Here is a 21,293-nt window from a genome sequence, read left to right as displayed (position 1 = left end):
TCATTGGATTCTGTGAGCAGGGGTGATTTTTTTTTTTTTTAAAGTAAAATGAAATCTTTGTTTTACGTCCTTGGGTTATGCCGGCTATGATAAAGGAGACGCTGATGAGATGAATTAAATGGTGGAATGAATAAAAAGAGAGGAAACGGGACAGCCCCGAGAAAATCCACGCACACAGTATTTGTCCACCACAAAGTTCACTTGGCGTGAGCAACGATCGAACTAGGAACGGGAAGGTTTAAAATCGGACATAATATAAAGGGATTAGCCTTCTGTATAGGGGCTGTTTTATTACATTCCTATTTGAATCCTTTCCAGCGTCCGGAAAATGAACGCACCTTATGAGAAGGCTGATTTTAGAGGTCCAAAAGCACAGTAGTCAGGGAGTCTATCGGTCAGGAAAGTCATGAAAAAGTCACGAAATTAGAAAACGGTCATGAAAGTCACGAAAACGTCACGAAATTTAGCTTTTAGGTCACGATTTTTTAATTTTTTATCTGGATAAATATGGTATAGACTGGAAAATTTTGTTCTATAAACGTCAAAATTCACCACCAAAAATGTCTAGTTTCTGCTTTAGACCCTACCCAATCGCAAGCAAAACACGTTTCTATCGCATGCATGAAAATTTGGCTCAATTCGCACCCAAATTCGCTCTTCAGAATGTTTCTAAACTTTATGGTTTGGGAAAGAAAAGGTCACGAAATTTCATTTTGGAATTTGAGTAGACACCCTGGTAGTCTATTTGGGCAGGGAAATTAGGTTTTGTTTGTTCTTCGGTGTTAGAGGTATAAAACAAAACACGTAGCACAATAAAGTGTTTCTATATCTACTATAACCTCTTTGAGCGCATGAAGCGCAGTTGCAAAATTTAGAACTATTATTAAGTAAATATAGACTTTCTAATAGACAACATAAAAATCTAACATTATAAATAAATGTGTCTAGGAATTGAAACAGGTGTGAGAGCTAACTACTCGGAATTAAAATTCCTCTTAACTGTTTAGTGTTAGATGGAAGAATTAGGTAGTGAAATGTTCGAGAAAAAAGAATACGGAATGGAGAGACTGGCTTAGGTACAGATCAGCAAATACTGAAGAGACACACACAGCAAAGAGAAAGAGATGTCAGAAAATAGTGAAACAATATAATGCAATGCTGTAATACACAAATATTAAATAAAGAAAATACAAAGACCAAACAAAGCGAATTGATTTAGATGATAGCGGCAAAGTGATCACACAGCCAAAAGACATAAAGAAGGAAGTATTTTGAGATACTGTTCCACAATCCCGTACAATATAACGAGAAAACGAAACACGTGTAATTGGTTTCTGAGAGAAGTAGAGGAGAGGAGCAATATTGAAAAAGATACAAACGGGCAAAACTCTTGCAACAAGTAAAATGGAGCTAGGACTTATAAGAGAAGGCAGATGCACTGACAATACGGTTAGGTGACGCAGAAAGGTACTTTCAAGGAGAGAAATGACGTCAAATCTTCAAGAAAAGAATATAAGAATAATAATATCCCAAATACAGGGTGGGCACAAAGTCACTTTCCTCAATGTAAAGAAATACTCGTTTTGGGGAAAGCGACTTTGTGCCCATCGTGTATATCGTCCTATTAAAATGAAATTAACACCATAAAATATATAAGCATGGTTTTCAGTTCTTAGTTTGAGGATCCCGTCACATCGACCACCGTGATTGGATCCCGTCACAACGGGCAAGCTGATTGTGTTATGCGTAGAGGGCATATTGTTGGTATTTTGAAGCCTGTCAGACAATACAGTGGTACAGTAGGTGGATCGCAGTCTGTGTAATAAAGAATCTGCGAGTGTGGCCGTATAATGGAATTACGAGAGGACAGGTGATCGTTCAGCACAACTGTCGCTCGCGACAAGACGTGTCAGTGGTCCATCGGTGATGTACGCTATTGGAGGCGTACAGCAGGCATCTTATTAACCAGTGCCCCCGCGCCTACTAGAGAACGCCTGGACAAGAAGACTGCAAATTATCAGTGCAATCAGAGCTACCATGCCTTCACTAACCAAATTCCCAACCTCATGTTAGGGCACGGACACTAATCAATTGATTGAGCCAAGTCTACGTTCTCGTACTCCTATCGCACGATTAATTATGACACTTGCTGATTGTTGAGGACGTCTCTGCTGGTGTCGGGGAAGGGGGGGAGACTACAGAGGCTAGGAGAATGGTTGGCGGTGAAAGTAGTTTCTGGGTCGAACAGCGACGGTAGCATGCGTAAGCGGGAATACGTAGCGTTTGTTCGCCCTCGCTATTCAAGACTTACATTTGGTATTCTAAGTTACATATCGCACTTGCTTCTGGTCTTCATTCAGAGGAATATGACTAATGCATCGTGCATTGGTGACGTCAATCCTGTCCCCCAACTTTATTCAGAAACTTTGTGGAACTCCATCTTCAAGCAGAATAATGTGTCCTCATCTGCCAAGGGAATCCAATGTACGTCTTCTGCCCTGGCCTGATAAGTCACCGGACGGACAACGTGTCTCCATACTGCCAAGGCAACCTACTATGTACTTTTTACCCTGGTTTGCTAAGTTGCTGAATCGATCACGTGTATAACATGGTGCAACTACACAATCACAGGAAGTGTGTGATACCATACCTCAAACAGATATTAGGCATTTGTAGAATCGGCTACTTCTCGAAGAGCGGCTTGTATGGCTGTGTTAGGTGAGAATGTGAATATTGTAACCTTTCTTGATCACTTTGTACATACGAGGGTCGGCTGATAAGTTCTCGGACCGACCCCCTTCCGAATGTACTACCCTGATGTAATCGATGTCATGTGAAATGTTGATCTTTTATATGTTTAAGTACCAAATTTCACGATTCTACCATGAACGGTTTTTATTTTACAGGTAATTGAATGAACCATGGCGGAGGCACATGTCAAATTCACCAAAGAGGAGTTGCGAGGTGTAATGAAGTTCTTCCTGCAACAGAAGTCGCCCAAGGAAACCCATGGTTGCATGCTAGACACATTGGGTGGACAGTGCCCTTCATACTCCACTGTGAAGAAATGGTGTCCGAACTTCAAGCGTGGTGAAATCTCAACAGAAGATGGTGACAGTTGTGGCAGGCCAGTGTCAGTGTCAACTCCGGAAAAAGTGGACCAGATTCATGACCTGATTTTGAGCAACAGACGAATTTCGCTTCAGGAGATAGCTGACGAAGTGCACATATCCAAAGAACGTTTTGGGTCAATAATCCATAATCAGTTGGACATGCGCAAGCTTTCTGCGAAATGGATTCCGAAATGTTTGAACGCGGATCAGAAACGCGAACGTGTGGGACCCACGTGATTTCGCAGGTGATTTTACGGCATTTTGCGAACTCCAAGGACGATTTTTTCAATCGGCTTGTTACCTAGCATGAAACGTGGTTGCATTATTTTGATCCGGAAACCAAACAGCAGTCATGCGAGTGGCGCACTCAGGATCTCCAAGGCCCAAAAAATTCAAAGCACAAAAGTCCGCAGGGAAGGTGCTTGCCTCAATATTCTGGGATAAGGATGGTGTTTTGCTCTCAGACTACCTTCCAAAGGGCCAAACCATAACTGCAAAGTATTACTGCAGTCTGCTGACTAAGGTAAAGGACGCTATTAAAGAAAAGCGCCGGGGAAAGTTGACACGAGGTGTCTTGTTCTTGCAGGACAATGCTCCCGTCCACAAGGCTGGCAGAACAATGGCTTTTCTGAGGGACCTAGGGTTTCAGTGCATTGACCACCCACCTTACTTGCCAGATCTTGCCCCTTCTGATTATTATCCGTTTCCAAAACTCAAAACAGCACTGAAATGACAAAAATTTTACAGTGATGAAGAGGTGATAACAGCTGCGGAATTGTTTTTTGCAGACCTTGAGACTTTTTTTTTTTTTTTTTTTTTTTGAGGGGTTGAAGAAGTTGCAGCACAGCCAAGTGTGTTGACCTTCGAGGGGACTATGTTGAATAGCCTCACACTTTCATGTCTGCAGCTCAAGTCCTTCTGGGTCGAGCCGAGTACTTATCAGCCGACCCTCGTATGTTTGGGATGTCCTACGGCCGTTCATCACCTTCTGGAATGCAAACTTTGAGACAGATCTATGAATTCCTACTGTATTCTTATCTGAGTATCCATCAGTAGATCTAGAGAAGCCATAATGGAAGGTACTTCAGCACATTAGAAAGAAAAATATGGTGGATCAATAGATCTATGAACTATCACTGGAGACTAGGGACACGATCGAAAAAACAAAAACAAAAACGAATGGTTTGGAATGAAATACATTCTGAAACAAGACAATCTGCTGTCTCTATTACAGTATTTCGCATCGTTAGGAAAGTAAAATAAGAAAAAGAATAAAAACATGTTTATATTCGAAGATACAACGAAATGACTTAAGAGTAAACCGAAAAAGAAACACAACTAAATGCTTGGCGAAAAAGAAATAAAACTGGATGCTTGGGACAAATACACAGAAGTATATGGCCTTCGTATAATAGAGAGAAAGCTGAAACTGCAAGAAGACAAACAAAACCATTAAAGATAAGCAGAAACTTACGCAACTTTGTTCATATATGACGACAGACGGGTTCATGAGAAAACAAATGACTACATTACAGCAAGAAAATACTGTAGGAAACGACACTCCAAAATGTTTAGGCACTTCCGACAGGATTAGAATGATGAAATTTGACATGATTCCCAGAACTAACTCACAGGAAAATTGCCAAAAGTGAATATTTTTAATTTTTAAGGGGTCTAAAGAGGGATGAAGAAATCTCCATGTTATTTAAATAGTCGTTTTCTTGGGATACAAAATCTTATCTTTTAGTTAGTTGAAATAGCAAAAGAAACTTGAAATTCGGTAGAATTTTGGGTTTAAGAGATACGAGGTCATAGACAGAGGTGTGGGGGTGTAGGGACGAAGCCTCCAGCTGGGCAAGTCCAGGAAATATGAAGAGCAAATGCACGAAATTAACTGTTGATGCAAAGGCTGATACATAAAGAGATGCGAGGGAATGGGGGTGGAGTGCCAGCTAGCCAAAGGCTAGTCTCGTATAGAATCGTGGAAGTTAAAATGCTACTACACAACACAACACTTGCATTCGTAAGTTTGAGACGGCTTTTACAATTCTAAACTTAATAAAAGTGCTGGAATCGAAATTTATGGTTATGTTAAAAAGATAAAGCAAAAGGCTTAAAATGTATTTGCTGTGTAGCAGCAAGACGTTTCTGTTACCTGATATAACCATTTCCAAAATTGTATTATTTTATATGTAACTAATTCCTATACATATACATACTATTTCCACTAAAAGTTTTTCTTATCAATCTTATATATATATATAGGGTGTTCTAATAATGGCGCCCACGGACCAGAGAGTACCATTATACAAGTCAAAACAAAGCAATAATGTTATATCATGGTATACCCTCTGCAGCCTCCTTCAGCCGCCATGAGGAATCAAAATTTCACTATGTGGCAACGTCGCAGATTAACTTAGAATCATTAGAATTATTCTATTATAATCTATCAAGCAGTTACATCGATTGCTACTTTAAGAAGTAATGTTATTGTTAATCTATATTGGCTTTACTGACATCTGGAAAGAATCGGTGTAACTATTCGATAGATTGGTAGATCCACTCTATGGTTCTTTTATCTGCGAGGTTGCCACATACTGCAATTCGTGTCTCCAGACGAGGACCCGAAATGTATACAAATATATAATGCTCTGTGGTCCGTGGACGCCATTTTCAGAACACCTGATATGTATACTAACAACTGTCACTTAAATTCCGATGTTTAACACAATGTTTTGAATTTAACTACATACGCTGAAGAGCGAGGGGAATAATTTCTGAATTTACTACTCATGAAATTTAGTTTGGATATTTTTTTATTAAACTTCCACAGAAAATAACAGTCAATGTTTTCACTGAAAACAATGTTATTTACAAAAATGTAAAACAAAACAATTCTCTCGTGCAACTTAAGATTTGTATACAGAGTGTTTCAAAACAACACCAACAACGTTAGGGAGGTGATTCCTGACACCAAGATAAGACGAAAAGTATAAACCAACCTGGGTGCACAAATGCTTCCTTTCGGAGTTATAGGCTGCAGAAAACATGAAAAACAAACTTTAAAGATCCATAGGTCCAAAACTATTTAACCTATCGTAGTCGGGTCAAGACTTTACTTAGGAACTAGTACGTGTCCTATCCAAATATCAATGTTTCAGAATCCTGTGGCACTTCCGCAACAGTTTTTATAGAGGTAGTTTGGCTACGTGCATATAATTTGAAACACTCACGAACTACCTCTATAAAAATGGTTGCGGAAGTGCCACAGGATTCTTAAACATGGATATTTGGATAGGGCACATACTAGTTCCTAAGTGAAGTCTTGACCTGACTACGCTAGGGCCCATAGTATTGGAGCTATGGCCCTTTAAGGTACATTTTTTCATGTTTTCAGCAGCCTGTAACACCGAAACTAAGCATTTGTGCGCTCAGGATGGTATATACTTTTTGTCTTATTTTGGTGTCAGGAATCACCTCCCAAACGTTGTCGGTGTTGTTTTGAAACACCCTGTATAAAGACATTTCTTTTTATACATGTCCCAATAAAGTACGTACATGTTCTGTATATATATTGATATAACATATTGGGTGTTAACACATACATGTCTGAATACGAAACGTAGTAATATTTCTTGATGTTAACACCACATGCTTCAAACGATACATAAAATACCACACATTCCCAATTCTCCACTAAACATACAAATCTTTTCATACTCTTATTATTTATGTTACTGTATTAATAATACTGTCTAACTGGAGCTGTTTTTGTACAGAATCTGTCATTGTTGTAATATTACTTTTACCTTTAAATTTGATAAACAAAAGACACATACAGAAATACAGTATCAGACGCATACAAACTGAGAAAGCAAAACATCTTAAAACAATAAAATATCAGTTTCTTACTTCAAGAAACACAATACGCGTTCATAATAGAATAGCCTTTAAATAAATATAAGTTGTAGTCATAAAAAGTCAAACTGGATTGGAGGTTACTGGTCAATCTGATTACTTTAGAAAGGTAGGGAAATGATCGGGAAAAATGCTCCATCTGCATCGTTATCAGGGAAATGTAGGACCTTGCCGTATCTCCATTAGGCACTGGCTCCTAACTTTTTTTTGGATATTCCATCTTAGAGATCAACTGCAATGAGTAGTAATTTTGCTTAAAATTAATCTATTGAAGGAAGTTGCATATATATATATATATATATATATATATATATATATATATATATATATATATATATATATATATATATATATATATATAGCGGAGATCAAATGCGATGCCTCTCGGTTGCAAAGGAACGCCATCCATTCAGTACAGTTGGTCAGCGGATATTTTACCCAATCTTAGTCACAAAACAACGTATGAGTTCCCTGTGGCTTACGGGTAACTAGCTGATAATTACGAATAAGCTAGACTGTTTTTGAGGTTTTCTGAATCCAAATTTGCTTATATTATGAATCTTCAAAGTTAAGCAGGTAAATTAAACCATTAATCACCACATTACAAAAAAAAGTTTAACACTGGTAAATTAAAGTCAATGTTTTGCTTTATCAATATACGACTGACTCAAACATATAACGACAATAACTGGTAAGAAACAAATAACGACATCCCAACAAAATCTTAAATCTATTTGTATGCACATACATATAATGCCACTGTTGCCAGAATATTTCCGTACTTACATTTATCAAAGAAAAGTAAATATATATATTTACATGTATACACAATTTCATACTCAGCAGTAACTATGTACCTGACAATACAATCCATTTAAAAGTGCCAATATATCATGTGCGGACAATTTACTATCAACACAGACAGAAATTATACCCACAATATATATGTATTTTTTAAACCAACCACAACAATGATGCCTATTTACCACCACGACAATAACAAATATTCTGTACATAAAATAGTGTCCTTCAAGAAGACATACACACGAATATATATATATTATGATACTGAATGGAAGTGCGTCCTTAGGTACCTTGGTTAAATTTTGCTTTAAACTATGAAGAATAACACAAATCTTTTTCTAAACGAAGTTCTTTACAATCAATGAATAAAAATTAAAAAGAAAATAACTAGTTATTAAAAAAAAGAAGAAGAATGTAATATTGTACAAATTTAATTAACAATAATATTAGAGACATACTTCTTATTTGTACATTCCGTTTTTACAATATGCTCCTTCGATAAGCCAAGGTATAGAACTACCTGTGTTGATGACATGCACAATCTTTGTACCAAGCAGATGAAAGCTGATCACTAGAATGGTCGAGAATCATGCTCCAACTTCTGCTTGTCATATCGCTTGTACATTAATGATTAGCAGTTTGTCCGGCTAGCGCGAGTTCGGGATTCAATTCTCGATCAACCCATTGCTAAGTTTCCCTATGCTTAAAAAAAAACTGTTCCATATTATTAATAATATGTGAAATCAAATTTTCATGTTAAACATTACATCAAATGTATTTGATCATAATCAAAATCGTAAAAAATTCGAAACAGCAAATTATATGAACACTTTTTGACTGAAATATCAAGAAAAAGACGTTCGAATTAAGTCATAATTATTTTTTAATGCCCTTTCGACTTATTTAAAAAGAAACTTCTTTATATTATGCCAATACTGGAATAAGATGGCATCAAAATTGTTTTAACATTGTCCATCAATAAACAGTCAGTATCGAAAGTTTTAGTCGATTATTTAATTCTTAATAACCTTTAGATCATCCAAACTATCTCTTGCAGATTAGTATGACATTAAGTTATTTTTCTTACAGAATTATTCTAAAAATATAATTTGTGAAACGGCAAAATTCAGTTGTCTGTATAGAACAGCAACCGTTGCTATTTCCCGATCTCAATTTTATAATATAGTTTTATCACGAAAACGAATTAATTCTTTGTACAAAACATCAAAGTAGGAGAAACATGATTAATTAAAACCCGGCGTAATGCCTCTAAGGTAACTATTATTATTAACAACTAATAAATGCACGTAAATTGGTATAAAGAGAGGACAAAAAAATGAAAATATCCCTTAGACTAAACTGCATAAATTTAACTAGTGTAAATTTTCTATGAATTAAAAAAAAAAAAAAAAGTCCTATACACAGTGGAGGCATCTATCAGCTACCAACACTGAGATCTCCAAGTTTGCTACTCTTTAATTCAAGCCGCTTTGCAACGGCCTCATGATGTTAGGTTAACAAAGGTTCCCAATGGGAATCGTCCCTGAAACATACACAACACAAATCCGTTTCTCGCTATGAGAAAAATGAAAACATATCATACAGACTTGACTTATCTTTTTGTTCAAATTTATTTTTATAATTAATTAATCACTTCATCTATTCTATGGACCACCACCCTTACCAACATTTTACCTAATATACGGTACTTAATATTATATATTTTTGCCACAATGTATTGAAGAATGCACGTACTATCTGATCATAGTACAACATACAAAAGTAAAAAACTAATGAGATCATGAACGCAAAATATACCAAATGATGTATGAATGAACACATGAACTTAAGAGAAAATCTACTATCGTCCCACCTTGCAAATTGGTTTACTTTGTACCACAATGTATTTCAATATTATTTTTGTATAATATATTTTGCAGAGCACTTGACTGAAACAAGTTAGTATATCACAGTCAAAACTAAGTCATTAAATGAAACTACTACTTCTTTAATTTAGCCAATACAAAATACATGAAATAATAACTGTGTGATGTATCAGGATGCTTTATTTTCAAAAGTTTTGAAACATTCTTTCCCACGAGGGCCGTCCAGCATGAAATTTCAGTCCCAGAACTGAAATATGAAAGCTTGAATACTGGTGCGAACGCATTTGCAGTATATAGACACTGATACTCAACCATTGCCTATCGAACACAGTCTTTACTCCTCATTTTTACGCTTACTAATTTGTCTGAAGTGACAAGGGACTTTAGAATCAATAATAATAATGATCAGGTATCTACGTTAAAAAAGGTTTTGGAAAAAGCATAACAGTTATAAGGACATCGTAATATTACAAGCACGCACTGTCCTATACAACTAAACCTGGGGATGTGGAATTGAACGAAATATAAATTATATGAACATTTGCTGCTGATAAAGAAAGGTCCTCTATATTAAGGCCAAAACCATGACCCGCATAATATCGAAACGAAGTCCGAGGCTGTTTGAGGATAATCCAAACGAACCTTAACCGTTAATGAAACCTGAGTCAACTGTATTACCTAATTCACAAGAGCAGTCCAAACAGTAAAAACACAATGGTTTTTCCACTTCAAACGATGTAAAATCTATGTCATTAGCTGAAAAGTAATGACATTTCTTGGAGGAACACAAGATGCATGCTGGTAATACTACTTTCCAAAAACCAAACTATCAATAACCAATGTTATGGTTTCTACTGACAAACTTATGAAATGTTTTCAAGAGCAAGCAAGGTGAGAAGCTTTTTTTTATCCACTCCCCTGTTTTTGCACAACAGAATACAGCATTTCTTCCCAAACATAAAACACATACGAATTACTGCTGCTATACATTATTATTGAATCAAAGCATTGCAAAAGCTTTACCATAAATGAATAAACCTGAATGGAAACTACATTGGAAAACAGGCCAATCACTTGGTTTCACGAGATTCCTTTCTGGGTACGCGTAATGAGTTATGGCATAACCATTAAACTGGTCCTACTGAGAATTTTTTAAAGATTCGTTCTATTTCAAAATCGTACACTTTCATCTGTACGGCCCTCATATTTCGTCTACATTCACGTAAGAGATTTATGAAGTTATTTTACGACGCGAATTTTTCTCTTAACATTGAACAAGAACCATTCAAACAAAAGGAACCACATCTATTTTATATAAAAATTTATATATATAATTTTGTTCTTTTAAGGACTCGAGACCTATAGGAATTAACATCAGTTCTTGCGAAGTCTAAATATTTGAACAGCGATTCAAGTAAAGTGCACCTTCTGAGAGATTTTGAGCAGTCTGATTTATGCACGCATAATAAGAATTGCGCTGTTGATACTGAAGAAAAGAGCATCATCATCATCCACAATCCTCTAGATTATGTACTTCAATTTATATTTTTGCATCAGTGTTTAACAATGCATCAGACTAATTTCTTAGATGGTGATGTTCTAAAAATTACTCATATATTAAGCATATATTACTCTTTCATAATAAAATAACAAAATTTTAGTATTTACATAACAACACTAAAGTTAAACTTCTACAAAAATGTAGTCCTATCATTGGTACCAATAACATGTTAACAGAATAAGAGTTTAGCTCTTCTGTTGAAACTTGGAAGAAAATTCATATCTGAATTTTAAATTTTTGGTTACAATTTGTGATCAGCCAATGTCATTGTACAGCTACGTTTGAAAGTGTATTTCCTCTAAGTTTTTTTTTTTTTTTCTGATCAACTTCTGAAATTTGGAGGGGGAGAGGAAAAGAAATCGTTAAGTTACGAGTTACTAAATAATCGTCCCATGATTATGCCGGCTAGATAAAGGAGATGTTGATGATAAGAAATGAATGAAATGGTGGAATGAAGAAAGTGAGAGATAACAGGAGAGCCCCGAGAAAACCTACGCACACGGTGTTTGTTTACTTACTGCGCCCGAAACTACCACTGAGCCAATGCGGCTCGAAACGGAGACGAGTTTCACGTGAGTTATCCAGATCTACTGAGGAAGGTGTCAGACAAAACGAAGAAGTACATTTAATATTAGAAACAGTAAACATTTCATGATCGAGACAATGGCTACAGTCGACTGTACTATATATATATATATTACAAATAAATATTTCATACAATAGAAGAATTTCATCTGAGCCCCAGCCTATTTACAATACTTTATCGCTTGTGCCTTTGTACTTGCTATACAGGTTCCTTTTAAAGAAAAGGGTCTTGTTTCAAAATGTACGCATCCTCTAATGAGCACCTCAGTTTTCTACTGATGCTACTTCTTATAATTACTTTGTGCATTAATAGTTCCCGTACTACTTTTTTTTTTCCAAGTAATTAAATGATAATGTATTAGTATACGTTTTAACTGTAAACTACATGTGACCAGCACACATTACAAATTCATTTCTATCGTGAATCATCAGTGATTATTCATTAATATATTAGCTTAATTTTGCTGTTCGCGGTGAACATATTTGTTATCTGCACTGCAGAATATATTAAGAATCGTGTGGAATGGAAATTAAAAATCGTATCATTTGCATGAACATAAAATTACAATGTATGATACTGATGGCTTATACAAATCCTTCACCACTTCTCTTGAACAGTTTATTACCAAAATTCAAGTCGTAGCCAGAAAATCTTGAATCTATGTCGTCGAACTCATTTTTTCTCTCCAACTTTTCGTAATAAGGTTTCTGCGATTGTAAAGGCATTCGAGTTCTTGGAATTCTCTCATTAGAAACTACACTGGATTTTTTATCGGATTTTCTTGGTGAAAAATTTGGTTTCTTCTCCTCATAATTACCACTGCCGTTAAAATACGTATCATTCCTTCGTAAGTGCGCAGGAATATGAACCTCTTTTATATGTAGCAGACGTGTGTTCATTACTTCACAATCGATTTGCATCATGCTGATATGATTGGGTGGTGCCTGCATGGATTCTGTAATAATAAAAAAGAACAATGTGCATTACCAACGAACAAAAGGTTGCGTACAGTAGAAATTGTAGTGTAGTGACCAAAATGTCCGGCACATACAGTGGCTGAATAAAGAAGTTGGACATATACGCGTACCTACTTACATATTCCAAGAGAGAATAAACATATTCTAATTACTCTATATTATTTACTTATGGAAAATAAAAACATCAATAACACAACTCAATTTCATGACTATAAAAAATACAAATACATAAATAAATAAAATGAAAATACAGCTAAAATCCATGTCAAAAAAAGAATTTCGGCAGGTGGCAGCACTCTCTTTCTTTTTGGCCTTAATAAGGGAATTTCCAAGATTGTGTCTACTTGACAGTTTTAGGTGTCCGAGTGAAATGAGTTGAAGTTGCACTGTTTGTACATGGATGAAACTGCGTGTTTAAATTTAAAATGGGGAAGGCAAAGTATTCCAACTTCTTTAGCAGTAAGAGCATAGGTGTAGCCAGCAGGTTAATGTAGGAGGGGCCCGTCGTTTTTGAAGAGGGGCCAAGCCAAAAAAAAATGTGTTGCAGCTAGTCTTTTTGAGTCCTGAAAAAACCGGAAAATTTTGGTTTCCTTCCGGAACACTAAAACCACTGCTTTTTAAGCTTATTATTATTATTATTATTATTATTATTATTATTATTATTATTATTTTACTTTTTCTCCATAAATTATATTCCAGATAGTTTTTATTATATTTAACCCAGAACTACTGTCTCGGATCAAATGTTATACCTTTGTGCGTAACTATTTCAGTTTAAGCTTTTGTCCAGGAAATTGATGTCCAGTTTTCTTCAGGTTTTCGGGGCCCCCAAAACAGTGGGACCCTAAGCTATAGCTTGTTTAGCTTATACGTAAATCCGGCACTGATCACTTGCAACAACTAATGAAGCTTTCAACGAATATATCAATTTATTTCAAGATAGGAAACTACACAAAATTTATGCCAAGTCTATAAAAGAACTGATAATTATTTGCAGCATGAACAAAGCGGCATTCTTCAAATTGCCAACTAGGTATTTTAATTTGCTAACTTGTTAAGAAATTGAGAACTTTGGGGGGAAGGAGCTCCATCCTTACCCCCCTTAACGAGGCCCCTGGATATCACACTATTTTTCGATTGGTATGGTAAAATAGTATTTTCCATAATATTTTACAGTAAATTATTAATTATATGTAAACTTTGTTATTTTTAAATGACTGAAGCGAGGTAATCTTACGATGATGTTTTATAAGCTGGTCATTTGGGGGGGCCTGGCCCCGATGGCCCCCCCCCCGTGATTACACCCCTGAGTAAGAGAACTTTTAAAATATTATAAAGAGGGAAAATCAGTTCGCGATATTGAGGAAATAGTAAATAGATCATACTCCACAGTTCATGACATTATTTGACGTTTTAAATCTACAAAATCAGTGGAAAATAAACCCGTCCTCGTATTAAACATTATTGAGTATTCATCGTGCTGTCACTAAAAGCTCACTGAAGATACTGAAGGAGCAGCAGCCTCTCTGTTAAGTACTCCGCTTGCCACACTAGCTCTTGGACTAGTTTTACCTTACACTTACGATCGATCACGGCATACACACGCACTTGTCATTCGATTGTGGAAATATTGCACGACTTATGAATCAACCTTGTATTCATTCTATTTGCATTCTTGTTTATAAGCTATAAGAATGTGAATTTTTGTAAAAACTAATTCAGTGAGCCTGGAAAATAAAACATGCAGAAGCACACGTAGCTTTAGTAACAGATTTTCCTTTACTTTTAATTACGACTATGCGTCAAGTTTAAATATATTATTTCAGGAAGTAATCTGTGCACTTAATTTTCGAACTCGATATCAGAAAGAGAGTAAAATAAAACTCACCATTAAAAGGTACTGTTGGCAACACAAGAGACATTTTAGGTCTGACTGTCCTATTGTGTGCTATGGCAGGCAGCAGCAAATGATCTCCAGAAAATGATACTACGTAAAAGGTATCATCTCTTCTATGAATTGCATCGAAGAACGCTGCGTAGTTGTAGTAATGCGGTCTCAAACTGTACACTTCCAGCTCCTTGGTGTTATCACTCTGCCTATAAGTACTAAACGATTAACAATAATGCTAGCAGAAACAACAATAAAAGACAATATATAAAGGATTGTCACAGAATCTTTAAAAAATTACTTTCGTGGATTTTCGTTACCACTTTCCAGATCTTTCCAAAATCATTTTTTTGACCCTCTAACGAGGTTCCGAGTCAATATTACAATGCCCTCCACATAAACAAAATTAATAATATCAATATTAGTTTACAAGAAAAGTTACAATATTTCAGTTTACAAGAAAAGTTATAATATTTACAATATTATTATTAGTGTCAAACTAATAACAATAAAATATTCAAGATAATAATAAAATACTCAGTTTTTCCAATATTCTAAAATTGTTTTCGAAGTATCCTACAACTTTTATCATTTATTTTCACAAACTGTACTGTTAAACATTACAATTTGCAAGCTCGATCACATAAAAATGTCTCTCTTTAGTAACAAAAAAAAGTACAAGGATGACTCGGCATTCTTTCATCATAATCTATGTTTCCATTTCATAAATTCTTCTATCATCATTCACTTGTATCGAGTGCGGCAATTAGAAAACGAGATTTTTGTTTTTGCTGCTAAGTTAGTTTTGACATGAACATTTACATAGTGATGAATCTTCCATGTGGCTGGGAATACGTGTAAAAAATCTCCAGCTTGGCCGATAGCAAGACTGGCGCGTGACACGGATAAGTAAGTATAGAACCGATTTTGTGATACCTCGTAACCGTTTCAACAATGAAACAAAGAGTAAATATCCAGTTCTTTACGCCCTTAGGACAAAAAGCAGAAAAACTTAAGGTGTTGAAAAGTTTATGACGACGACTGCCTTTCTCACTGCCGGGTTTTGAATGGCAGTGAGGCTGTGGAAGATGACGAGTGGCCAGGTCAGGTCGAAGCAGTCTGTCAGAACTACTACAATGATTGAGAAAGTTCAGATATCATTTCTTTCAATGACGGAATTTGAAGTTTCATGCTAAAATTAGATCTCGTTGGGGTGAATAAGGAGACTGTTGATCAAATAACAGAGCAGCAGCAGAAACTGAAAAGGGAGTATTTTCACATACCGCATACTCGCCAGACCTGTTCTCTTGTGATTGCTTTTTTTAAAAATCAATTTAAAAGCACCAATGGAGGTTTCCTTTTCTGACGATGTTTCCATCATCCAGAAAGCAGAAACGAGAACCTTAAACATCATTACAGTCCAGGACTTTCAGAAGTCTCCATGATTTTCTGGATCGTGTAAAGCGTGTGTGTGGACAAACGACGTTCATATTTTGAAAAACCGAGATAAGTTCATACCACTGTTATTCATTTATTTCTTACAGACCTTGTCGCATTTCTTAATTGCCGCACTATGTATGTCTCGTACATCTCGTTTAGCAACAGATGAAGATCAGATAAGTAATGTCAAAGATTTTATTTTTCAACACGAATGAAAAGCAGATTTTACAGATTCTTCGCTGCATCTATTAACTCTCCTAAAACTGATAAGAGGAGGTGTGGGCCCGCTAAAAGTTCCTGGATTTTATATCATCATCATCAGTATCATTTTTATTCTGCCATAAGGTCACTTGGCGCAACTGAGAAGCTTCCATTGTCCATGATCTTCAGCTAACCTCTTCGTGTCTATTTTGAGATCGTCCATCAATTGTAGCCTCATTCACCCTCTCCCTCCCTCCCTACCCTACGACTATACACTCTAGCACGTCCCTCATGATACAGTCCGTTCTCAGCTAATGTCCCACCCAGTTTCTCTGTCACTTTTCAATTATATCTAAAATTATTCTTTTCTCCCTCACCGTTTCTATTACCCTCTCATTAGTTTTCTGCTCGACCCAGCTAATTCTTCTCCACACCCACATTTCGAAAGCTTCTAGTCTTCTCATAATGTCCAGGTTTCTGCCCCATAAAGTGCAATACTCTACATGAAGCATTTTATGAGTCTTTTTTCTCAGCTCTTTATTCAAGGTCCCACAAAACAGACTTTTCTTTCTTCAAAACAGACGTCTTTCACCATTCCTATCCTTGCTTTTATTTCACTTTCGTACTTCATATCATCACTTATAATACTACCCAGTTATCGAAAACAAGTCACTTGTTCTATTTTCTCCCCATCCACTTCTATATTTTACACCGACTCCTTCGTTCTATATAGCTCTCATTAAATGTGTTAAAATATTTGAATAAAGACATTATATTGCTAATATTTTAAAAATGAACTACAACTTACTTCCGATATCCCTTGCCATGATGTCTTTTCTTGGATACTGTCTTCTGTGGCGCAGGAGGAATTAACAATTCTCCCAGCGATTTAGGCTCATGCTTTGACTTCGTGTGATTCTCTACGCTTCCCTCTGTTTCTACACCAAACCAACCTCTCAAATCGCTATCAAGCCTGGAATTATTACCAAAGGACAATATTTAAATATCATATTCAGCAAAATTTGAAGACAACAGTCCAACTATTATGATCCTGTACATTAAATATGTCAAGTTTATGTGTTGATCTCTTCCAACTTAAGAACTAGTAAAGGCACTATAAGGATTCATGCGCTGACAGTGTGCGACGTCTTCCACATGTGTGATGTACGGTGATAAGAGATGGGACGATTAAATTTAAGATACGTAACAGGTGTTCTTCTGTGCATAAAGCCAGATACGTATTATAACAGTGTTTCCATTACTTTTTTTTTTTTTTTTTTTTGTGCCTAGCCCTTGTAACTACATGAGAAACGAAAACTTTGGAGGTAGTTCAGTGCTAGAGCACTCACTTTTCGTGAGGTTTCTCGGGGTTCTCCAATTATTACACATTATAAGTAGTGCTCCGCATTATCCAAATGGTAAGATGCGCACAATTGTCGACGCTGACCCAATACTGTGAGGTAACTGAGGGATAATCACCCACAAAAACCTCTTAGCTAGTCATATCCATCATGAGCACAACCATCAGGAAAGTTAGTATTAACTAAACATAAGACGGAAAAAAGCAAATCTTTCAAATCTAAGACTGAAAAGTTACTTACCTTATAGATTCCGTTTGGTTTATATACATAGGGCACATTGGAGGAACTCCCGTTGTGCTGTTCAAAATGGAATTAAGATTATTTAATGACGACCCTGTTTTTTCCAATGGCTCTAAGTTCTCATAGTTACTCCATAACAGAGACCTTCCTGTTCTAGGGTTGTTTTTAAGAGGTATCGACATAATCTTGTTGTGAATTGGAGAGAGAGGCTCTGGATTCCTCAAAAATAGACCACTGTAAACAATAAAAATAATCCTATGGTTAATTATGATCGTACTGTTAAATTATTATTATTATTAACAATACTATAAGAAATTATGGACTTGTAAACACAATGATATGATTTAAAATACAAGATATGATTTATCCATCTAAGGTTTTTCCGTATCAATAAAGTAGATGGGAAACTAAAAATCTTACATCTTACAGCTCACGAAAACTACGTTTTTATACGAAGTGCGTTCGGAAAGTAACCTCCGATTAGTCACTGTGCATGAAGTAATGGGGGCAGCGTTACCATCTTTGCACAGACGTACGCGGTAGATCAGTCTACATCCAGCCAGTGAAGACGGACCACTAGTTCCACTTTTGTAACGTCTCAAAATGTGTGCTGCAATAGGAAACCCCACCACGTGCGAGGTGCGAGCTGTTATGTGTTTCTCACGGTAAAACAATATTCGATAGCCGCTATTTATCGGGAACATTGTGCCGTGTATGGACAAAGTGTGATGAGTGAAGGAGTTGTTCGTGAATGGATTCACTCATTTAAAAGTGGACGAACAAACATTTATGACGAAGAAAGGAGTGGCAGGCCATCAGTGGACACTGATGAACTCGTTGTGAAAACTGATGGAAAAGCTTGTGAATCTCGTAGCTTTCCGATGAATTTCCACGAATTTCCAGGATCTCAGCGCTTTAGTGATGATGAGCGGCTGAAAGAGGCGGTCACAGGCAGCAAATTTTTAAACTGATGGAATTTCCAAGCTAGTGCAGAGATATGATAAGTGCTTGAATGTTTATGGAAACTATGTTGAAAAATAGAGCAACGAAGTAGTTTTCAGATGTATTCTTCTTATTTACTTTCGTGTTTGTTTTTTCACCTATCGGAGGTTACTTTCCGAATGGCCCTCGTATATCAAGTTGTCTAAAATTGTTGAGCCTCTTGCGTACAAGATGTCATTATTGTCCCAAATCTCAGTGTATATGAGTCGCAGCTGGTCAAGCTTAACGCCATTTAACAAATAAACGTTGAAACCAGTAGATGTGCAAAAAATGTTGGAATTGTTATAACCAGAACATAAGGAAGCGTTTCCCAGCCGGTGTGCCGCAAGGAAATCGAAACAAAATTATTGACTCTATAGCAACCAAATTGCAAGACATAGGGAAAAATGTATATTTGTATTTCACATTACTATGAACCTCTACAATGGAAAAAATACTGTAATTGTAATATATTATTGTACATACATTACTGTGTAACGCTTATTTTTCCCATAATGATAATTTAATGTAGCTATTTTATTTCATATTTATATTTAGTATGAATCATAAAATTTTAAATAACTTTTGAAGAAAGAAAAAAAAATTTCTATTCATGATGTTTTCCTTTTAGGCCATAATTACTGGTTCGTCTATACCCCACTGAACAGATGCCCGAAGAGTAGTGTGGCCCTCACCACCATTCGCGCGCCAATCCAATGCAGTACAGAACAACCACAATGACTTAAAAGAATTAACTCAAATTCTGACCAGACAAGTGTTGTTTCTAAAATTAACGAACGTTTATTGCATCTGACTATTAAAAAAAATGTTGTGTCATTAATTCCAAGATCTTGCTGAAGCGACACCCAGCATCGAAACCTTTAAGCTTTGCTTAAATGAAGACTATCATTAATCTTATTTATAGTACTTCAACTTGAAGACAATATTAATCAGTCAACTTTATGTACAAATATGTACTGTTTTCGATTTGACCAAATAAAAATTTTAAATATTTGCATATCTTTTATTGCAATTTCATATTCTTTAAATAACAACAATACTCCTTCATCTCTTAAGGAGTCATTCTCAAGAACGGATAACAAAATTTCTTTAAGAAATTGGAAAAGGAAAAATAACTCATTGCTACCGCTAAGCATAGTATAGTTTACAGTTGAGGTTAACTCCATATCTCACCAGGCGTGCCCATACTTATAATCTCCAATCAATAAACACACAACAAAAAAAAAATGTTACTATTATTTTCCCTATAACTCAGCATATTTGAAATACTGAATACATTCCCTTTTACGGAGGGCAAAAGCTTGATATTTATATCTCATTTCATTTAACGATATTCATTTAGTTATCCGCAAGACCGTGCATGACATTAATATCAAAGCAATACAACACACAATAAGAAAGAAATCTACCTAACTAATCTAATCTAACCTAACCTATAGCTATCCTACTTCTACCCCATTTAGTACAAATATTGAATCCACATTTCATATTTAAGAGGGCGGATAGCTTGCACATTATATATATATATATATATTCACATCATACGACATTCACACAATAATAAAAGAAATCAGACACATAAATAAATTGCACGCTGGAGTTGCCTCAACATCTATTTACGCTATCAGGAATAACAAATTTGTTTTTCAATAGTTTCTCGAAAGTATGCAAATGAGGTTTTGATTATACAACATAATTCAATTTCTGTGGAATTTTGAATTTATGTTAACCGTATCACAACAACAACGCTCATGAAGGAAAAAAAAAAAAAAAAACTAACTTAAAGTGACTATGGAATCAGTACCGTCAACAGTATCAATATATATTTATCAAATAACATGCTTTTAAGATGTCAACATCAAGACAATGTGCAGAGTTTTCACTATCTGTTCTCATAGCAGCAGCTAATTATAAGACTCGAAGTTCGTGACTATTAGATTTTGTCATTACTCATTTCCTTCCCCTCTAAAGACTGTCTGAAATTGTATGACTTAGCGATACGCTTAACAACTCTTCATCATAATCACATACATAACGGAGAATTGACTATTGTCCCTGATTAACAATTTTGAATTCAGTCATCAAAACAATGTCACTGATACCCCGAAGTCACTAATATTTCAAGTGGTTTAAAGAGGAGTTCTCATGCAACTTCTAGAAGTCAACAAAATGGAGGATAAAGTCACTGACCTGTATCCTGAGATGCTCACACAGTACCAAAATTTTACCACCTGGTTGACTGTCTGGTTGGTTCCAACATTACCTGAGCATCCTTCTTGTTCCCAAATTACCCTGAATAGCACCGAGAAAACATCT

General features: G+C 35.8%; 1 protein-coding gene across 3 annotated transcripts in view; it reads right to left on the bottom strand.

Moving 5' to 3' along the window:
- Window positions 1-5,911: 5,911 nt before the first annotated feature.
- Atf6 (bZIP_ATF6 domain-containing protein ATf6) overlaps window positions 5,912-21,293 on the bottom strand; it is a 111,879-nt gene continuing 96,497 nt past the window's right edge. For 2 of the 3 annotated variants that reach the window (XM_081764222.1, XM_081764225.1), the window contains exons 10-13: window positions 17,976-18,209; window positions 17,183-17,347; window positions 14,734-14,951; window positions 5,912-12,823 (exon numbers count right to left, since the gene is read on the bottom strand). In XM_081764222.1, coding sequence (XP_081620348.1) covers window positions 12,453-12,823; window positions 14,734-14,951; window positions 17,183-17,347; window positions 17,976-18,209 — 988 coding nt within the window. In that variant the 3' untranslated portion in view covers window positions 5,912-12,452. The remainder of the gene's footprint in view (window positions 12,824-14,733; window positions 14,952-17,182; window positions 17,348-17,975; window positions 18,210-21,293) is intronic. The other variant, XM_081764224.1, reaches the window with a different exon arrangement.

The sequence above is a fragment of the Thermobia domestica genome, chromosome 7, assembly GCF_964235325.1.
Source record: "Thermobia domestica chromosome 7, izTheDome1.hap1.1, whole genome shotgun sequence".
In the NCBI taxonomy this organism is placed as follows: domain Eukaryota; kingdom Metazoa; phylum Arthropoda; class Insecta; order Zygentoma; family Lepismatidae; genus Thermobia; species Thermobia domestica.
This window is presented reverse-complemented; position numbering and strand designations above follow the sequence as displayed.